This window comes from Pecten maximus, chromosome 19, assembly GCF_902652985.1.
Source record: "Pecten maximus chromosome 19, xPecMax1.1, whole genome shotgun sequence".
NCBI classification, from domain to species: Eukaryota; Metazoa; Mollusca; class Bivalvia; order Pectinida; family Pectinidae; genus Pecten; species Pecten maximus.
Genome location: NC_047033.1, coordinates 16,518,041 through 16,541,366, shown reverse-complemented (window position 1 = coordinate 16,541,366; position 23,326 = coordinate 16,518,041). Strand labels below are relative to the sequence as shown.

General features: G+C 37.2%; 1 protein-coding gene across 1 annotated transcript; it reads left to right on the top strand.

Annotated features, from left to right (window-relative positions):
- The first annotated feature begins 15,626 nt into the window (after positions 1-15,626).
- LOC117317265 lies at positions 15,627-23,109 on the top strand. Its single transcript, XM_033872003.1, has 2 exons — positions 15,627-15,810; positions 21,064-23,109. The coding sequence occupies exon 2, from the start codon at positions 21,067-21,069 to the stop codon at positions 21,988-21,990; it is 924 nt and encodes a 307-aa protein (XP_033727894.1). The 5' UTR covers positions 15,627-15,810; positions 21,064-21,066; the 3' UTR covers positions 21,991-23,109.
- Positions 23,110-23,326: the final 217 nt, after the last annotated feature.

The window sequence follows — 23,326 nt, the reverse complement described above, 5'->3', positions numbered from 1 at the left end:
TGACAGCTAGAGATTGACATTCAGAACTAGACAGTTAGAGCTTGACAGTTAGAACTAGACAGTTAGAGCGTGACCGCTGGAGCTTGACATCTAGAGATTGACATTCATAGCTTGACAGTTAGAGATTGACATTCATAGCTTGATAGTTAGAGTTTGACAGTCAGAGTTTGACATTCAGAGCTTGACAGTTAGAACTTGACAGATAGAGCTTGACAGTTAGAGATTGACAGTTAGCGCTTGACAGTTAGAACTTGACAGTTAAAGCTTGACAGCTAGATATTGACATTCATAACTTGTCAGTTAGAGCTTGACAGTTAGAGCTTGACAGCTAGAGCTTGACAGCTGTAGCTTGACAACTGGAGCTTGACCGTCAGAATTTGACTATCAGAGCTTGACAGTTAGAGCTTGACAGTTAGAGCTTGACATTCAGAGCTTGACAGTTAGAGCTTGACATTTAGAGATTGACAGCTAGAGATGACAGTTAGAATTTGATATGTAGAGCTTGACAGCTAGATATTGACAGCTGTAGCCTGACAACTGGAGCTTGACAATTAGGGCTTGACAGTTAGAGCTTGGCAGTTAGAGCTTGACAGTCAGAGCTTGACAGTTAGAGCTTGAGAGTTAGAGCTTGCCAGTTAGAGCTTGAAAGCTAGAGAATGACAGCCAGAGCTTGAGAGTTAGAACTTGACAGTTAGAGTTTGACAGTTAGAGCTTGACAGTTAGAACTTGACAGTTAGAGCTTGACAGTCAGCGCTTGACAGTTAGAGCTTGACGTTATTTTGGAAATTGAATAACAGTGGTATGTACTTTGAATTCCTCAAAACAAACACCCTGAGCCCAACAGATCTCGAATACAGACCAACCACCAGACTCAGATGTCAGTTCGGATAAAACGACGAGGGAGGCTATATCAGGATTTAGATAGCCTTATGAGTGGAGAAAAACACTTGAAAGTAAACAGAAAAAGAAGACCAAAGCCAAAAAAAACATAGATCGGCAACAGATTTTATGTGTGAACACGAAAAGATGAAAAACAAACTACTTTATTATTTTTTTTTAATTGTAATTTTGGTTAGTTTCCACGCAAAAAATCCAACTACATAAAAACATTAACAATATAAGCATGTAGACACCTGACACATTACATCGAGACTGATTTGTATATACTTACACTAACTATATAGACTGATACTTTAGATATTCAGACAGATGAAAACAAAAACAAAAAAAAAACAAAAAAAACAGAAATGCCTTTTTTTTTCATTGCAACAAAGATCCAGACAGAAGGAAAACAACCTTAATTAATTAAATAAAAAGGAAAGACAGATAATTACAGGCAAAAACACAATAATGTACAATAAAGGCACAGACGGACGGACGGACGGATTTAAACAAAGGTAGACATACACATGGACAGGTAGACTGAAATTAACGGACACAAGGTCAGGCAGAGACCCAAAAAAGACAAATTAGACAGGGATAGGAACAAAAGTGACCATCAGTCCTTATATTTACGTTTTCCAAATTATAATCTCCGCCGCCTGGTTGCAAAATTCGATCGTAATAGTATGACGTAAGTGCGTCACTTTGTAACATTGTTATACCTATCGTACATGTGTGCCCAGTAGTGGAAAAGTAGTCAGTCAGCTACTCTTGTCGCCAAGGTAACATAAAATAATATAAGATAAGATAAGATAAGTTTATATCTAGTTCAGGACATTTTATAGTCCTCTATACCAGACTCCAAAAAAAAAAACCAGATATTTATATACATATATATACATAATACATATCAAAAACATGTACACAAATACATTAGGATTAAGATTTCAGTCCAGTATATTACATTATGTTTTATATGGTTATTTCAGCTGTATAGTTATAGAAGATTTCTTGTTTTTTCCAGTGATTGTCCGAAGCGTTTTTGAAAGCGTTTATACTGGGCGCGGATACGATTATTTCAGATAGACTGTTCCAATATTTTACTGTCCTTATTGAGAAAGATTTTTTTTTTCCTAGCTGCTGATGTTGCTCGCTTCGGGTAGATTTTCTTAGAGTTTCCTCTTCCGCTGTGTCTCTGTGACGCGTCTTCCCATAACACCACGGTATTACAACATTCCTTGTTGTATATACCATTGAGTATTTTGTATAACTCAATAATATCTCCTCTAACTCGACGAAAGGACAGTGTTGGAAGTTTAAGTTTTTCAATCTTTCGCTGTAGCTGAGGTTTTTCATCCCCGGAAGACACTTTGTAGCCCTGCGTTGGACGCCCTCTATCATATGTATGTTTGCTTCGGCATTGATACCATACTGGGCTAGCATAATCAAGTTGGGAACGTACAAGGCATTTGTAAAGAGGAACAAATGTTGTTGTATCCATAAATTTGAATGTTCTTCTTAGGAGAGCAAACATGGATTTTGCTTTTTTAACTTTTTCGCTGATATTGGCTTCAAATGAGTGATCAGAATCCATTATAAACGCCAATATCTTTTTTCTGTGTTGTTGTTTGAAGTGGGTTTCCTTAAGGTTGTATGTGACATCTTGGTGATCTTGATCCTTTGGTATTCCTGTGCCTATTCTCATGTGCTTACATGTGTCTGGGTGCATTTTGAGAAGCGATGTATTGGTCCAGTTGCACATATTGTTTAGGTCATCCTTGAGCTCAGTGTAGTGGTAAGTTTTTTCCATAATTTTAAAGATCTTCGTATCATCTGCAAAAAGGTACATATCCGATTTAACGATATTTGGCAGATCGTTTATAAATATTACAAATAGAATTGGCCCTAGGACGCTTCCCTGTGGAATGCCTGAAGTAACTTTACCCCATTCTGAATCTTCACCATTCACAGTAACAATTTGACTTCTGTCAGTTAGAAATCCTGATATCCAGGAGATGATTTGTTTGTATTTTATTGTATTCCATTCGTATTTCTGGATTCTTACTCATTACAGCTTTTTTGGACAAAGAGTGCCTCTTTCTGATGGCATCTAGTGTTGCCTGGTCCGCTGGAAAACTGTGCTTATAGTTTCTCCCAAATTTTATAATTTTCCTTGGGACATATCTTTCTTCTGCTTCCCTCAAGATCCTCTTGAATTGATTCCAATTCTCATCAATAGTGTTTGCCGGTTTTATTTTCAGTTTCCAGTTTGTGTTTCCTAATACATCATTTATCATTGTGTACGTAGTTAGCTTCTTTATGACATGTTTTCATTTTTTGTTGCAAACTTACGTTAATATTACATAATATATTAAAGACTAGCATACAATGATCGCTTTTTCGACGTGCACTCTGGTATTCTACAGGTGAGAGTGAGTTTTCGTCCTTTGTTATAACAAGGTCAAGGACATTGGCGGTATTCGACGTTAATAAGGATGTCACACAATTCATAAAATGAAAGCGCATTCAAGTCTGAGGCGGTACAAAACTAGATCGCCAGTAAACAGTGAATGTATTCAAATGCTGAGAAGAAAGTGATTCGTCTCTCAGAACAGAAGCACGCGACCCAAAATCTTCCATGGGAGATGAAGTAATCTGTTTACTAGTTCTAATGATGGGGAGCGAAGTGAAAATATAAATATTATGCAAACAAAGTACATGTAACAAGAGATAGACTACTTATGTCACGTGACTCCGGGGATTCCTTTCAATCACGACAATTAAGTCTTGAATATATTTTATTACACATTTATTTGTTCCTTCCTCTCGACAACCTATAACAATGATACAAATAATAAAAGACAATGACAAACTCTAAATACAGAAATACATACGACGACTAACACTAGGTATATCGCGGTACATGTACAAAATCACGCGGACAAAGTATTAACAACTTACAGCACGACAACGAAACTTATCAACCTTACATTTACACCAATTGAATTAAGATATACATAGCAGTCTACTTAGCTTATATTCTGAATATATTTGTAAGGACCATCACTTACCCCAGCACAGCTGGATAATCTCATCTTACGCGAGCATAAAGATGAGTTGACTGTATTTGTATTTATCAACGTCCGTACAGGTCAGTCCCAGGCTTCAAAGTGACAGGGAAAGGACAGGTAACATGCATGCACGCACACTTACATCAACAACCAATCAGAACTCTTTCCCAATATGAACTAATATACAACCATACCCAATCATCACCCCTACATGGACACACGTCCCACCTAAGACTGGACACTGCGACAAGACTGCGACAGGACACTGTACACGTACATAACATACAATATATATAGACACGGGTCACTACATACGATACGAACCCTATGCGCACATTCATTATGCCGCACAGTGTTTATAATAATAAACAACCTGGTGACACTTATACCGATATATATATATATATCTATATATGACCAACAACTTTAAAGGTTAAGACAGGCCAAGTTCAGCGAGATTTAACCATTCTTTCCACTCGAAAGTAAACAGTAAATAGCAGTTTTTCTTTTGCCACGAGCATTACATATCTGTGCATTATAGTATTCTTAGTTGACTAGCGCTGAGACATTGAGAAACTAATTTGAACATCTGGTTTCATAAATGCACTGTTTAATAAAAATAATCATCTCATTATCAATTCTATGATATATGGGGCCGCAGTGGCCGAGTGGTCCCGACACTTTATCGCTAGCCCTTCACCTCTGGGTTGCGAGTTCGAAACCTACATGTACGTGGGGCAGTTGCCATGTACTGACCGTAGGCCGGTGGTTTTTCTCCGGGTACTCCGGCTTTCCTCCACCTCCTAAACCTGGCACATCCTTAAATGACCCTGGCTATCAATAGGACGTTAAACAAAACAAACAAACAAACTATGATATATTCCACTCTGTTGAACAACACCAGATATAAGCGTTTCTGTATTTATTGACAATGGAATCGAAATAGTTGTTTAAAGGTTTTAAAAATTTGTTAAAAGGTTCTAACCTCCCTTCATTCCAATAAAATATGTGAAATTATCTCCATTCCCAAATGACAGTAATGGATATGTAGAATTATACTTAAAGAAATAGTTCTGACAGCGACACCGATTAGTCTTGTGAAATAAATAATAAAGTGTTGATCTGCATAAAAAGTGTATTTCTTTTCTATCAACAAGACAAATACGTTTGTATGAACGGCAGTTGTTTTTGACCCGCGAGGCTAAATCCTCCATGTGACTATTCAATTATTTTATTACTTTTGTCCGTACGGCCTATCAGTCACAAAAACATTGTACATGAAATACATAAATTACAGCATGGCGTATACAACAGAACAACATACAGAGAATGAGACATAATAACATCAATGATTGGTTTAGTAATTATTTCTTAATTTAGTAGCTTCATTATATATTTTCCTAGAGAACACAGTTCCTTTACATTTTCTACTCTGAATAGCTGAATTAATTTTAAAACAAATGGGTTATTCCAGTAATAACGTTTGATGTACTTTTTCCTTAAATTTCTATAACTATTACATACAAGAATGAAACGATATTAGTTGTCTGGTATTGCACATATTACAAAACCATCTTAATCTTGGAGTATTATCATATATGCCAGCTAAACGATGCGCAGATAGACGTATCTTACTAAGACAAATTCTAAATCTTTTAGGAATATATTTGGTAAGATAAAAAGGTCGTGTGACAATGTCCACAAGATGTTTATATATATGACACTTTGAGGATGACTCTAATAAATGGTGTAGGTGTTACTGAGCTTGGTCAACAATTCTCTGCTTTATAACTGGCAAAATATTGTCGATAAAGCTTGCATAAATTTGCTGGCTTTCCCACACATATCCAAAACCAAGCGTAAAAAGTTCATTTTTAACAAAAGTTACCCGATTGAAACAATTCCTTGTCTTACAATTTCTTAAAAATCCATATGTACGAATTAAAATACAATTTCGTGTAGTAATTAACTTAAACTTAAATCCTTAGTTTCCTTTAATATGGAAGTGGAAAACGACCTACAAAAATGTAGTTCACAATATACCATCGCATTTGAGGTCGATTTTTTTTACATTAAGTATTCTTTTGCAAAAATGTATGTGGACCTTTTCAATGTCAATTGCCTTTGACGATCCTCATATCTCGCAACTATAGCTTAAGATACTTCCAACATATGTATCGAAAAGATGAAGCATGGTTTCAATATCTAATTTCATGTGATTACATTTTGTAAAAAGTGCAAACATTGCTTTCCAACCCTGATTTGATAGCTGTATTTGAACACTGTTGAATTTCTTATTAAATTTCAGATTTACTCCTACTGTTAATTCATTTACACAAGCAAGATCAATACCTTGATATGTCCATTTCTCATTGCAATGAACTATACCACCTTTTCGAAAAACAACGACTTTAGTTTTTTTCAATATTTACAGTCAGTTTCCATTGGTTTGAATACCTTTCTAAATAATCAAATAGATCTTGCAAACCCTAGACAGTCTCCAAAAATAGCACCATATCGTCAGCGTAAGGCATGAGAAATAAACGAAGGTCTTGAAAATCGTATTGTGAATTACAATGCGATATAAAGAAAGATTCAAAATCATTAACATACAAAGAAAAAGTATCGGGGAGAGAATTTCCCCTTGAAAGAGGCCGATCTCATTATCGAAGAAATCAGAGAATCGACCTTGAAGACTTACACATGCTTTTACGTGTCCATATAAAGATTTGATCAAATTCAAAAGTTTTCCTCGTATTCCTTTTTTGATAATTTGTCCCACAAACTTATACGATCAACGCGGTCAAACGCTTTTTGAAAATCAACGAAACAGCAGTATAATCGTTTGTTGTTGTTAAAAGAATTTATAATTATTGAATGTAATGCACAAATATAATCAATTTATAATATCATATGATTCACTCCATTTCAATACCCAGTTGGTACTCACTTGACAATTCAATAATTTACCAATAATATAGATCAGTATAAAAAATATATTGCATACTCTATAATAATTTGGAAAGAATTCATTACTACAATTATATTCATGAATTCTCTCAGATAATATATATTTAGTTTGGACTGAATTCATTACTAAATAAACAATTCATGAATCAGTTTCACAATAAATGGAATAAATAGGAGTTATACTCCACAAATCTATAAAAACACTGATCACCAGTACCAAAATCATAGTCTGAGAGTAAGCTGGGAACACATTCACATATAAAGTTATAAAGTACACAAATACTGAACAAAATTAAATAATATAAAACAGAATACTTCTCTGTTTCTTTTGATAACACACCACCCCCCAGAAATTGCACAGTTTTCTTTCCTAATTGTTTTCTTTTTCATTCCACAGTCCACAAATACCCTAATTTTCAAATTGAGAAAAGTCAGTCTCCACAGGCTGATAGGTTTCCCGAGACCTCGCAACACCAGTACGAAGCCATCGGACCTGGTCCTGGATAAGGGTTTGGCCACGACCAAGCGGTACCACCTCCTGGTCCCGTGCTACAGCGACAGTGTGTGTGGTTAGCAAGCCTGTAGTTGATTCCACCCGACGCGGGCAGCAGCCTCTTCCCTACGTAGGGCCATTTCCTCCGACACCTTTACTATAGGCATAAATTTGCCCTTGGGATCTATAAACTTGTTATTAGGTAATTCCCTTCCGCCTACACTCCGGGAACTGGCTTCCTCGACGGAAAGGTGATGCCTCTGACTATAATGGCGTTTCAGCTGATTACGTCGGGGCAAGCGAAACACACACAGATCCCAGCAGAAAACAATGTTATGTATGGCAAATGTACCAGGTTCCAGTGGAGCCGGATAGCTGAATACCTCTGATACCCCTGCTCCCCACACGCCAACACTGGACAGCTCATACCCTCGATCTAGGCAGGATGGATGTCCTCATCCAAACACTCTCGCTCCTTGGGTGGCACCATCAGGGCCAGTATGTCCATTGTAGCTGGTAATTCTCCTCACACCAGTGAGGACTAGCTGTTGAGTAAAACAAAACAAAATGTCTCAGTTCATTTCATTTTCGAGGGGGGCCCACAATTACAATTGTACCTCAACTATAAAGTGAAGTGAACGCATTTATGACAGCAGAATATTTAATTGCTGCTTGAATTCATCAGTTAAGCCGGACAACAACTGACTAGCGTGAAATACACACAATGTTACTTTTAAATTTCACATTTCTCTTCTCATTTATGATTACACATCTTTGTTTGTTTGTTTTGTCTCTTTTAAGGAGAGTATCTGACTGGAGGTTTGATGTTTCTGCCAACCCTAGTTTGCTGAGGAGTTGTCTCCCTTGGACTGCTATGTATGTATGTATGCTGAGTATCAATATCTTGCCAATTTGACTCATCACATTCACTCTCATTCTCAGCATCAGAGTCTAAATCCACCCAAGCTTGAGGTGTTTCCCGACTCATGTAAGGTTTCAGATGATCTATATGAACCACTAATTTCCTAGAAGAAGGTGGCTTCTGGATTCTATAATTAATATCAGTAAGTCTCTGTAAGACTTTATAGGGACCTGTCCAACCCTGTCCTAGTTTATCACTGACAGCAGGAGGATACCACCTCTATACGAAACTACCTTCATCAAAACGCCTCTCTTTGGAACCACGGTCGTAGTACATCTTCTGTCTGGTAGCTGCGTTACCTAATTTTCTATGTACAAACTCAAAGGCGGCTCTTGAAGCACCCTGCACCCATGATACATATTCTATTTGACACCTATGTTCATTTCCCTGGGGTAAACCTACCATTACATCCAAAGGACACGAAATCTCCCGGCCTAACATAACTAGATTAGGGCTGCACTCCGTACTGCTATGCCTAGTTGCTCTATATGCCATCATCACGTATGGCAAGTGATCATCCCAATCATTTCTATTTTCATTTACAAAAGCTGACAGCATTTGTATTAGAGTACGGTTTAGTCTCTCTGCCAGCCCATCGGACTGTGGCCTGTAAGGAGTTGTCCTAGTTTTATCTATTTCCAGTTTCTCACAAATAGCTTTAAACAGGTCAGATTCAAACTCACGACCTTGATCTGTATGTATACTTATAGGAGTTCCAAATCTACAAATAAATTCTGTTATGAGTTTGTCAGCTACGGTTTGTGCAGTGTGGTTAGGCACAGCATAGGCTTCTACCCACTTAGAAAAATAATCTCCTACCACTATGATGTAACTATTTCCATTTTCTGTTGCCTGTAAAACCACCCAGAATGTCTATTGCTATTCGCTCTAATGGAGCCCCTACTGGACTGGACAGAGACAGAGGCGCTCGACCCCTTGATGGACCAGATTTTCTACGGGCGCATGAGTCACAGGAATTACACCAATTTTTGACATCTTCAACTAGACAAGGCCAATGAAACCTTTTCTAGATCATATCAATTGTCCTATCCCGACCAAGATGCCCAGATATTCTGGAGTTATGTAAGTGATGTAAAATTTTCTTCCTTATACACGCAGGTGCTACTATCTGTCTTGTATCCCTCCCTGACAAATCATATATCCCTGTCCTACACAAAATACATTGGTCATCTATGACAAGTAATTCTCACATATAGTAGAGCTTCTTGAGTTCTGAGGGAAATGTTGCAATTATAGACTTAGGAGGTTTGGTAAGACAACTTGTCTTCAAAGGTATAACCTTCCCAAGGATTGGGTCCTCTTCCTGCCAGGATTTAATCTGTCTAGGACCCCAAGCATCTAACCAGTTTGTTAACACACTTTCTTCCTCCTCAGGTATTACATGGGAGCTATCTACAGTATCTGGAGTGACTGGACATGCTCTGACAGACTGGCTAGAGTCATTCAAGAGACTGCTTGTTGGGGATTCTACAGAGGAGTCAAGGGAGATAACTGGCCTAGAAGACACAACTGGCTGTGGAGGTTTACAACTTGGGCAATTAACCCTGGATGCTGGACACTATGGATACCTTGACAAACTATCAGCATTGCCATGTTTGCTACCTGCTCTATGCTGGATCTCCATATCATACATATCCAGAACTGCTAACCATCTTGCTAAGATACCCTCTGGGTCCTTAAAATGTTTTAACCAAGTGGGAGAGGCATGATCTGTTCTAAGGAGAAATGGCCTTCCCCACAGGAAATGTTTGAAATACTTAACAAGCGTAACTACTGTAAGCAGTTCCCTATGGGTAGAACAGTAATTTGACTGGGCCTTATTCAGTGTCCTACTACCGAATGCAATAACCTTTTCCTCCCCATCTTGTACTTGAGAAAGGACCGCACCTACACCTGCCAAGCTAGTATCTGTATCAAGTATGAACTTTCCTGTATCCGTAGGGTAGCTAAGTAATGGGGCACTAGTTAGGAGATTTTTAAGAGTTTCAAATGACTGTTCACAATTTACATCCCAGGAAAACTTTTTATTTTTCCTTGTTAACCTAGTGAGAGGAGAGGCTACCCCTGAAAAGTTTTGTATAAATCTTCTATAATACCCAGCAAGCCCCAAAAAGCTTCTGACCTCGCTAACATTAGTAGGTGTGGGCCATTCACGAACGACCTTGACTTTGTTGAGGTCACAACTTATACCTGCAGCTGAAACTGCATGTCCCAAGTAGGAGACTGATGTCTGAAACAAATCACATTTCTTTGGTTTAAGTTTGAGACTAGCTTCTCTAAAACATTGAAAAACATCCCTTAAGTTGTTAAGAGCTACTTCAAATGCGTTACCAAACACGATGACATCGTCCAAATAGCATAGACACCTAGTCCAATTCAATCCTCCTAACACTAAATGCATGAGTTTGGAGAAGGTGGCAGGGGCATTACACAAGCCAAAGGGCATTGCATTGAACTCGTACAACCCCATGTGAGTACTGAAGGCTGTTTTCTCTTTGTCCGCCTTACTCATCCCACATTGCCAGTAGCCACTGGCTAAATCTAGGGTACTAAACCATTTAACGCCAGCTAACGTATCTAATACATCGTCTATCCTAGGTAGAGGAAACGCATCCTTCTTGGTTACTGCGTTTAGCTTCCGGTAATCTATGCAAACACGGACTGACCCATCTTTCTTAGATACCAGTACTACTGGAGCTGCACAAAGACTACTGCTAGGCTGAATAATGCCATCCCCCAGCATTGTGTCTAACTCTTTTTCTACAACACCCTTCTGAGTTGGTGAAATACGTCTAGCGGGTATCCTAATAGGGTGCTCCTCACCAGTGTTTATAGTATGTTCTACTAACTTAGTCTGACCTATCTCCCCTCTAGGGCTTTGAAAAACATCCTTGTATTCCACCACAAGATCTGTGGCTCGACGTTTCTCAGAAGGTGGCAGTTCAGATGAGAACTTGCTTACCATAGGTTCCAAATAATCGGGCAGAATACTAGGGTTACCCTCGTCTCTCCCTAGCTGACGAATCCCTTTTACTTCAGACAAGTCCCCCACAATTGTGTTGCGTTGTAACTTAATATCCTGAGCCCCGAGGTTCATGACAGAGAGATTAATCTCGTTCCATGTGGCATCTACCAACACCTTTGCCATCAATAACCCCTGATTAGCTACAAATGTATTTGGTTCCACAATACCCTCTGCACTACCAATGGCACCTTCAATGTACCCCTTAAAATGACACTCAGAGTTAGCTGGTACGGAGACGGACTCACCAACCCTAATTCGGGCACACCCTGTATACCCTTCTGTGACTAGGTTGACACACTGACCCTCTAATCTAAGAGTCCTGTCTCTAAAATGGATTTCTCCTCCATGTTTACTAAGGAAATCTACACCCAGAATCCCTAATAATTGGCCCAACCTATCCACTACAGCCTCGTGTTCATACACTAGCTTGCCCACTTTAAACCTGAAGTTGGCCTTACCAGCCACCACTAACTTGTCACCTGAGGCAGAGTACAGCATGATGCCACTGCTTGTTAACTCTGGTCTATTACCCTCTGGCATAGCATTATACATATCCTGAGTAATTATTGTTACAGCAGATCCAGAATCTACAAGATACCTTGAACCTTGACCACACACTGTAGCATATATGAAGAGACATTAGCATTCAAGCTAACCTTAGTAAGTCCTTTTGATTTTTTTTCACCGGATGATAACTGTTCACCTAGATCTGAGACACTGGTAAAACTTTCGGGCTCAAGTTTGACCGAACCTAGTTTTTTTTATCATTAGGAGACTGTGGACACTCCGCTATAAAATGCCCTGGTTGATTGCAGCGATAACACCTCTCATACTCCTGAGAATTACTTTGACCTTGACTGTAACTTTGACCTTGACCTTTACCTTTACATCTCCCTGACTTATGACCTCTACCCCTGACAGCACGAGATAATTGCTTTCCTAGTTTGTCGAACCCCTCTGTCAACAGAGTTGCTAAGTCTTTACTTTGTTTTTCACCTGTAGAACTTATTTCCTGAACAACTTGCACTTGACTCAATTCTACCTCATCAACAAATGCTTTTGGTTTCCTCTCAGGAATACGCAACTCCCTATCAAAAGCTTCATATTCAATCGCAAGTGGAATCGCAGCCTCCAGGGAAGCTGGATGATAGAACTGTACATGACGTTTCATTTCCATACTGTTAAGCCCATGAATAAACTGATCTACAACGTGAACTTCTGAGGATTCAGTAGACACACGAGGAAACGCTAAAGCAGCCAATCTCCTAAGTTCTCGGCCATAGCTAACAAGAGTTTGAGTTGAATTGCGCGACCTGTGCTTAAGCTGACACGTGTAAGCAGTTTCTCTCCCCTGGGGGTCAAATTGTGCTGACAAAACATCCCAGTCTGGACCAAGGTTACAGTACCAAGAACTTTCTGAGCTGGCCCCTGTAAACTCATAGCTAATTGCTCAGCTTTCTCGTAGTTCCCCCACTGATTCCACTGAGTTACCTGCTCAACATGCAAGATATAATCTTTAAAATCACACGAACCATCATAATTTTGGGGATCTTTTAGTTTCCTATGTACCTTAACTGTACTGCGAGACCTAGGGGATTCCCTATAACCCCTACTCTTTGAAGGAAACCCTGTTTCATAGCCCTCGTGAAGCCTGAAGAAACGGGAAGGGGTGATAGCATATGGTGAAGGGGTAAAATCTGTCTCCCCTATTTCACTTGGTCCTGTATATGCATGTGCACGTCTAGTCACCCTATACTGTGATTAGGGGTATCGGGTACTATTAGGTTACCCTAAAGAGCATCCCTAAAATCTGAATGCTGATCGCTAGATCCAGACCAGACTCCATTGTAACTATCCACATGTAAGATTGGTTGAGGAGGGGGGTATACTGCATTTTCCCCAAATGATATAGATTTTGGTCTAGCCCGTGTGATAGAATAATTTAGTAAACTATCTCCATAGCTAACAGGCTCACCCCTCATCATATTCCCGTAAACAGTGGATGCAGTACTAGTACAAATATCCCCTGGGGTCCTATATGCAGCAGAAGAACTAACCGAGGGAGGAGTAGTAACACTAGTTGTTATACTTGTACAGGGGACAGGCCAAGTATATAGCGACCCTTTACTACTAGTAGACGTCATAACTAAATCACGTTCATTCGCCATATCTTCAAATTCAAATTTTCCCTTTTTTTCACCAAATGACGAAAATGCTCCGAATGGGTTGCCAAGATCCTGGCTAGTACGGCACTAATGTAAAAGTCACGGTTTCTGTACTAGAAACCTAACCCAGGTTCGGGGATCTCGGGCCCATTGGAGTCTTAGAATTGGACAACGGGAAGCATATGGCAAATGAAACAACGGACTCAGATATAAAGATCAACGTATAATTTATTAACTCAACAAATGCAAAGTACTGTTGGTATATCACAGTAAATTCAACATGTATTCCACCCACACACGTGCATCGCTCACACACCTAAATATAACTAATGGCTACTCGGCATAATCCTACTGAATAGACGACGGACGGTATATAAAATGAGTGTTAAAACCCTACATGGTCACGACAAACCTACGGCCCCAACTAAATACTAATCTATCCTAGGTTGTTAAACAACTGACTACATGATACCCTATCTAACACTAAACCTATAGAGAAGGAGAGAGAGGCGAGTCATACCAGTCGAACGAAGACTTTGTGTAAGACTGTCTGACTATAGAAAGTCCCCGAGTTATAAAGCCAGATTGCGGTAATCTGCACGTGCAGATTCCCGCGGAAAGTTACTCGGAACACTTACTGTAACTAGGTTCCGAATGAATAAGCAAAGATGGAGGCCGAAATGAGGTGAGATATGAACCGTAACTGCACACTGATGTATGATTATGTGCTTACAAATTTCTCCTACTTTTACAGATGTATTCATATGTATGTTCACCACCTCCACCTACACCTGCACGCTCTGAGTGAGCCGGTGACACCCGCGAGTCCAGTTGTAAATGTGACATAGCACCAGTAACGGTTATTCCATAGACTCGAGATATGTCAGTCATCACAACGAGAAGGGCGAAGCTTAACCAAATTATATGAAGCGCCCATCGAGCCCGATCGCTGTATTTCTATAAACACAGATCGCGTTTTTCGTCAGATATGTTGTAACAAGGTCTTTTAACATCTGTAGGCTAGGTTGATACCTGGTTAGCCTTCCAAAGCGACATTTAAAGAGATTGTTGTTGTTGTTGTTTTGCTGTTCTGCATTTTAAACCATTCAATTGATAAAACATATTCAAACTAGTTTAAATCTGACCCTCCCAATCATGTACCAATCAGCATACCGCTAAACCTGTGTAATAAGTCTGTTTATTACATTTTAACCAGTGACTAATCATTCTGTAAAGTGAAAAATGTCGGATTTTTTGTGTTGACCAATCAAAACACTGCTTACAAACGAGTATGCAAAAACAAATAAAAGCTGATCCGGTATTTTCAATAAACAGAATATCTAACAATGTCTTCAGTAATACCAAATATATTTCACTCCCGTGGCTAATGGCTGCGTACTCGTGGAAACAAATATCAAAAATATTTACCCCACACGTGAAATATACTTTGTATTACTGAAAACACTGTTAGATATCATCTATTTTTCCTTTAATCTAAAAGAAAGTGTTAACAAATCACCTTGACAATCGATCTGATATTCATGGTGTCTTTCTCTGGCAAGAAGGCATGTTCCACAGGTTTTACAGTATACATGTACGTAGCGGTCATTAAAAGTAAAATATTGAATAGTATCACTAAGTGTCTTACAAGGTTGGTCTTTCTCCCAGAGCTGTACTTAGTATCAATAGACTAATAGGGCCATTGGTTTTATTCTCGCGTGTAAAAATGATCGACTTATTATTCCGTGCATAGGGCTCGGCAGAAATTCTCCAGCCACACGGTAGATGTATGCACGTTAAACCACGGACTTAAATGTACAGGTAAATTATGAATATGCATTTTTTTTTTAGATATATTTGATTCCAGCCATGGTGCAATTGTACGTCTGCATATGTCTCAATTACTTGTTCGCCTACAATCGATTGAGCTATTGGACGGGCCGTTTGCTGGTTGAGTAATCACTTTGTAAACGACAGGCGGGAGCTTTTTGTGTCCATAATACAGCTACGCCGTGAAAAACAAAAAGACAACTGTCCGCCTTTTTACATACATATCAGAACTAACGCACATGTTTTATCACGACATTTAGAAAGGTTTTGTATGCCAATTGAAGCTCGTTATGCCATACATAAGGAAGGTTATATTTTTGTTCTTTTACGTATAGAAGTGGACCTGTCGTGTTCTGTCGAACGTCTTTTAAGTCTGGTATTCCTTGGATTAGTTCAACACTATCTTAAACGGATATTGTCATTTCACACAGGTAAGCTTGTATTTTTAAAATTTTGTTGAAGTATTTGATACGTTAACGTTATAAACTACTACATTATCCGGGGGGGTGGCACATCCAGTAGAAATTTCTCCTATGTGATATAGTACCTCTGAGCTACAATGGTTTCAGCTTTAGCTCTCCATGTTTATCCATATGAATATTTACGTATTTATTTATCTATATACTTGATTAAAATGAATGTATTCTGTGTTTTGAAAACTACACATCATTCATGAAAATTAACGAATCTAACTAACGACTCTAATTAAAATGTAACTGCAGTAACTGATAGACAAGGACTTAAATGAATTCATTTCAATAAAATTGATTAAATAGCGCATTGTATTAAACGTTAAGTGGTATTTGTATTATGGCATAATGCACCTGTAATGGCTACGAAGACAATAGAACTGTATGTACATTAGAACCATTAAATTGTCTGATTGCTTAATACACTGTTAGAATGTCCAAGCTCACACTATGATGGGAATAGAGCTAAAGACAAGCAAAAGTCCAAAGTACGTGAAAATTAGATGACCAAAAAAACCTATTCGACGCTTTGAAGGATCCAGTGTATCCGGATAATTACCGTTTATATAACTTGTTTTACCCTTATATATGCTATTATTACTCATATGCTATATGATAAGAACAGATCATATATGTGATAAAAACCATTTGTATATATGTTTAATTACCTGTAAAAGTTGTTGTAAAGTGGCAAAGCTCCACACGTACATGTATATCTAAAACACCAGATAGTTTGTACATTACCTTAATATGATTTAATTTGCCTAGAGTATTTCGATATTATAAAAATATAAATCTTATTTAACACAAATATTGTTAAGAACGTTACATCAATTTACATTGATCACAATGATTGGCCACAATAACCCCTGTACCCGAAGAAAATGCGTAGTGGTCGGGCAGGTCACCCATGCTTTACCCAATCCGTGCTGGCCCGACATAGGGATTTTTATATCTTCCCCGGATCTTTATGGCCGGCCCAGTAATCCATTTTTGTCATTTTGCTTTAAATTTGTAATACGTTCAATTGAGCGTGTGTCACCTAGTGTTCAGGATATCTCTAGAGATCAGCCAATGAGATAGTGTTGTGATTCGAAGCCTTTCAAAATGATCGAATACTCTGATGACGACATAGATAGAATTACCACGTCTGAATTAAAATCCACCCTCACAATCCCGAAACTCCTGACAAGGATATACAATGTGTAAAGGTACTTGATTTTAATTATTCAAACTATTTGAATATGCATTTTGAATGGATTGACTATTACGCTAAAAATACACTTAAACACATCCTCCTGCTTTAAAAGGCATCGTTTCTGAAAGAATGATTACACGTTTAGGTATACCACAAGTAATAATGACTTGGTTACACGTTTAGGTATACCACAAGTAATAATGACTTGGTTACACGTTTAGGAATACTACAAGTAATACTGACTTAACCAGAAGATGCATCTGAAGCATTATGTATACTTAGTAGTTAGATTGACCAACAACCATGTCTAACAAGGCCCCGAATATGTTTATGTTAATTCGTTGGTTCCATCGAAACACGATACAAGACACTTTGTCAAACGTTGCACACATTTAAACAAAGAACGTAAGCTCGTGCGACCTATTATTGTGCCAAAGAACAGATACAATAAATAATACATTAGGAGATAGCATTGATAAATAAAAAGAATAATAAAGTTCCTCATAAATTACATGATTAGAAATAAACACTTAAATATATAATATTAATTATGATGACTCGTCTTACGTTACATACAACGATATTACAATTATAGAATAATTAAGCATATAATTATGTAATACACAAAATTATAAAAAATATTTTCTTAAATATCTATATATAAAGCATATCGTACTAATCAGCTCTTGCCACGCCAACTGAGTCATCGAACCATGCTCCACACTGGTTAAACTAATGGTTTGTTCGCCTTTCTCCCAATTTTTGGGGATCAAAAGAATTATATCAACACTTGAGAATAATGGCACGCCAATTATAGTCTGTTCTGGGAATGTGCATCTGTACAGGTAGATATTTACCTGTATTATCACATTATCAAGTCATACTACATGTACTAAATAGATCACAATACAACGTCTATCCGTTTATTATATTAAAGGCGACTGTCATGGTTTCGGTAATGTGTATATTTTTTATTTTCCATTTTTAGTTTTTATTTATTTTTATTATTATTATTATTTTTTTTTTTTGGTAATTTCAGATTCCACTAACAAAGTTCAATTTCAGAGCATAATACATTATACGAAAATTCTGAAGCATGTGGCAAGTAATATTAGGAGAAAGAAAGATATTACATTACAATACTTGCATGTATACAGAGAATACACTAGTACAGAACATGCACATCATTGTACGTGATATGTGCCTGAAGTGAAAATACTAAAGTAAAAAGCAAACTTAGATAGTTAACACTAGACATTGGCTGATTAAAAATTAAATGAAACACACAATTATCTAATTGTAATTAGCAGTTAATAGTACTTGTTTATATGTATACGAGGAATACTTGGCATATACACTCAGCACTGGACAATGGATGATAGATTATTCATAAAATTTTAATTGGCATATACAACTTATTTTTGGTATGTACACTATGTTGTATATATATATCATAAGGAGAGGGCTTTTATAGGCTTGTCCTGTTGCCCAATTCCCTTTGTCTGTACCATCTTGACAATAAAATATTCTGAAATCGAAAACTAGTAATACTTAGCACTTGACGATGGGTAATCAATCAATAAAAAAGTAATATGCATACACAACTAATAAAATAGCCCTATTTTTTTTGTCCTGAGGTCCTGCATGTATCCATTGAAGGCGATGTTCTTGTGCCGAAGAAATTTCATCCGAATCTGCATTTGCCTTGTTATTGGTTGACAGGAAATAGTGATAGACATAGCCATCCTGATGCATGTATACTTACAATGTACAAATCAGACCACTTAAACACTCATCTCAATAGTTTAATCCAACAATTTTTACCAAATGTAACGACGAAGTATGATATTAATGAACACATTATAGATATTCTTTTACGGGGTGATCAATCGCTAAACACTAAGGAAAATATTCATTTCTGTTCAGAAGTTCATTTGTAACAGTAAAAGATTTTAATAATGTCCACATCTTGATTAGTTTTCAAACACTACTGAGGCTATATCAAATTTTCCAGAATTTAAAGTATCAAATATGTAATCAACTGAAGTATTTTGTTGAGAAGTTAATTTGTCCATCTCATTATTGTGTGTAAACGTCCATGCTTTAACACTGCAATCGTATTTAAGGAAAGGAATACGTATAAGCTTTTAGCTTGTTTTCCAATCCTATATGTGTATATAATTTGTAATCAATTAAGTTAATACGTACCAAGAAAAATATCAGCGATACTTAGCCATGTTAATAAGGGCTATCGACTAATAGTTAATGGCCTGATGTGATTTTGTTTCGCATTTTTAATCATTTGAAACAGTGAAATATTTATAATATATATGTGTTGTACTATAGATGATTCCTGCAAGTCTAGTTGATGAAAATGGTACATGGTATGTACAAATTGATTTAACGATAGAACAAAATGAGATGAATTCAAAGTTTGTGTAAAATAGAGGTAAAAACCATGTAATGTCGGAGAATACAGGTAAAATCCAGGTAATATGGGAGAACACAGGTAAAATCCAGGTAAGGTATATATGAAGCAGACTATAATGACTGTAAAAACATACCTGCCACTATGTTATTTTTAGTGGGAGAAAGGAGAACACACCAAACTAATTACTAACTACACCACACATCATAGCTAGTAGGAAACACGAATTTAAAAGACTAGAGGCTATTGTCCGGTACCAGCCATGTATCACAACAAATATCGCTTCAGCCTGTAGTTTAAACAATATAGATACGAGCGTTAGCCTTAAAATAGTATCATTTTACCAGATGAAAGGCATTAAACAGTATCATGAAAGCTTTTTAAAAGCTTTTAAAAATTAACAATGTAAATAAATATAAATAAGGCAATGGTTGTCTTAACAGAAGTGTTTGAAAAATACAAGTATCGATTGTGTGACTGTATGTGTTTTCCTACGGACTTTTGATATCAAGTTTATCATACATACACATGTAATTCAATGTTAACGCCTGGAAGCTCTTGCATCATCTTCAGCTTTATCAGTGACACGCGTGATATATATATATATATAGTGACTTATTCTAGTCTTCTTGCAGAAACATAATGCTTTAAGACAATACACATTTGCTTTGTGTATTTAGCTTTATTTCGAGGAATAAATACTGGTAATATTATCAGACTTTTTAGAGGATCATATCAACGTTCGTTACAAAAGACACCCCCTCCTTATTATGTACTGTCAATCACTTTGATTTCAGATATATTCGTGAATACATGATTGTGTAAATGCTGATCTAACAATGACTTTAAAACCACAAATGAGACTCCAATATCGGTAATAGATAGTTTAAACGCCGTCCAGTTGTCGTATATTTGATTCTCCAAACCTGGCACGTCCTTAAATGACCCTGGCTGTTAATGGGACGTTAAACAAAAAACAAACCAAACCAAATATATTTGATTCTATTATTTTATGCTAATTTGAGTTCGTGATGTTAATCGCGTACACTATACAATACATGTTAGAGGGGAGTATTTGCATCAAATATTGATCTAGTCTTCGAAACTTCTAATAATGCTATATATATTTACATTTTGATGACAAAACAACGCTATAAACTAAGTAGAAAAATGGTAGTCTATGTCAGTGCTACGGACTCCCAAATCGTGACATCGTTCTGTGCTGAATATATCTTATTTGCCTGAACACGGTTTAAATCAACCAAAATTCGACACATGAGGTTAATCATATTCAAATACACACAAAATAAAAAAAATGAAACCTTCTCTTCGGTCTCATAGTTGGACCATATCAAAGAAATGCAGACAAACATAATTACGTTTGTCTGCAAAGCGTTGCCATTTCTATCAACCATCGATTCCATATCAAGACAATTTTTGTAAAAGATTTCATTCTGATCTGCCAGATAACTTCTCATTGTTCCACTCTAAAATAGTTTGATGCCCGATCGGGATTTAGAATGTATACTTTGTGTGTGATAAATCAGTACAGAGAGTAAACTTTTAATGTTTTGTTTTATGTTTTCAGACAATGAAGAACTCGCACACACTCCTATTGATGATAATAGCTTTCGTTATGGGTTTAGTGTGTCAATATATGAACACGGTAACCTACGGTGCTCCGAATTTGCCCGAACCGACGATAAAGCGTGGCCAAATTCTTAGAGAGAGTGCATTTTTTGACGACTCGTACATTTCGAGTCTGGTATATTCGCCTCGATATCCTGTTAGAACCTGTCATACGAATATGACTTACATAGACTTTAGTAGTATTTTCTCAATAAAAGAGACCTCTCGTGTTAACAAGTGTATTTTGGATCATGAAGAGGACATGGCAAATGGACATATACAGGAAGCAGCAAAGCAGACTTTGCGGTGGTCAGATCACACATACCTAGACAGTGGAAGCTTCGTGATAGAGGCTGGAGGTCACAAGGGGCTGGACGCCAGTCAGTTCAACTCCCGTTACCATCCCGGAACCTATATTGTATTAGAACCGGTTGCAAAGTTCTTTCATGTGTTGAAGAATAGATTCAAATCATCTCCAAACGTGGTTATTTATAATTTCGGGATTGACGTTGCTGATGGGGTATTTTATGTCAATGAAGAAAAGAATGATGGAGCATCTTTATTTGTTAAAGACCAAAAGAAAAAGGGAACTTTCAAGGGAGCAAAAATTGTAAGCGTTTCTAAGTTTTTCGAGACATTGTCCGTGAAAAGTAATGAGGTTGATCTGATAACGCTAAATTGTGAGGGCTGTGAGTTCGCTGTATTGGACTTGCTCCTCTCAACAGATTACATACGTCACTTCCGAAATATTCAGTTCCAACCTCATAAACATTCGAGAATATGTTATCCCGTCAAACGATTTTGCTGGTACCAAGAACTACTACAAAAAACACATTCACTAAAATTCCAGTTCAAATTCATATGGGAGAGTTGGAGCAGAAGATGACTTTGCTTTGATTGTCCAAGTTTGCTTTTTCTTCAATTTTGAGCTATATGCCACGTCGAATTATATGAAACAAGAGATTTATATATTTTATGAATAATTAGTTGGTTTATGACAAAGTACTCAAACATGAGTTTTCACGTTGTTGAGTTTTAATAATAAGGATATCAACTCACATATATCTTGTCCAAGTTAGTTTCCAATTTTAAAGGGCATCGCGTTTGTATGGCTGTTTGTACGTGGTCGTTTTGTTTGTGTAACATTCTCTCAACAAAGATGGCGGTTGATATAGAAACGGACATGTCCGTCTGTCCATGCACATGTCGAAATATGTTTTTATCAGGCGAAAGTTCAAATCTGAGAAATGATATTACTTGCCAAAGTGGTGTGAGAAGGAAAATATTCTTGCGGATCGGAGTTCGACCTATATCTGTATTTTCACTGATATATAGCCAGTTGATCTATACGAAAAATCAATTCAGCACCACTGACGGGTCTTTAAAGGACACAACATCGGTATGGTGTTGTCTAATTGATGTTATACTGATATATCTAATTCTCGGTTTCTTTTAAGGTGTTTATATCCTGTGTGTCTCTTATACAATCCTATAATAACAGCTAAAAACGTCTACAGTTATTACTGTCATATATTATAATTTCATAGTTTAGCAAATGGACAGCTTAAAGTGTTCAAGTATTTTTATTATGAAATTCCTTATAACTTATAAGTTCGACGTTTTAATTATCGGCATAGAATGCTATTTTGTTCAATGTTCAAACATACTGCTGTTGTATTTTTGCATAGATCAAATGCTCAAATTCCCCATAGTTGAAGAGCCCATTTACCTATGATTTTGATGGATTAAAAGCTCTGTGGCTAAGTGACAGGATTCGATCATCTACCTGAGGTATAGCTTTGTCTGAAAAGTTATTTACGGAGAACATATCAGTATAAGTCTTTTGTATTTCGTCTGACCTGATTGCACAGGAAAACAATGTTCGCTTTGTACACAAGTTAATTGATCGATCGAGGCGCGACTTGTCCTCGAACACAGTTAATACAACAACGTGCATAAATTTAATGACACATTTAGATGAAAACATACCTTTATTGACGCGATTTTATCCAAAAACAAAAAACAGTATAACACACATCAACAAAGATCGCGGAAACTAGTAATAGATATGTAGTAAATGAACGGAAAGACGGTTGCTATAATCCGGATATTGTTCCGACGATTTTTTTTCGTGAAATTTTGGTGTGTTTAATTTTGGCTCATTCACCATAGGCGCCAAATACGATAGTTGCTGACTACCTCACGGTGTATCTTTGTATTAT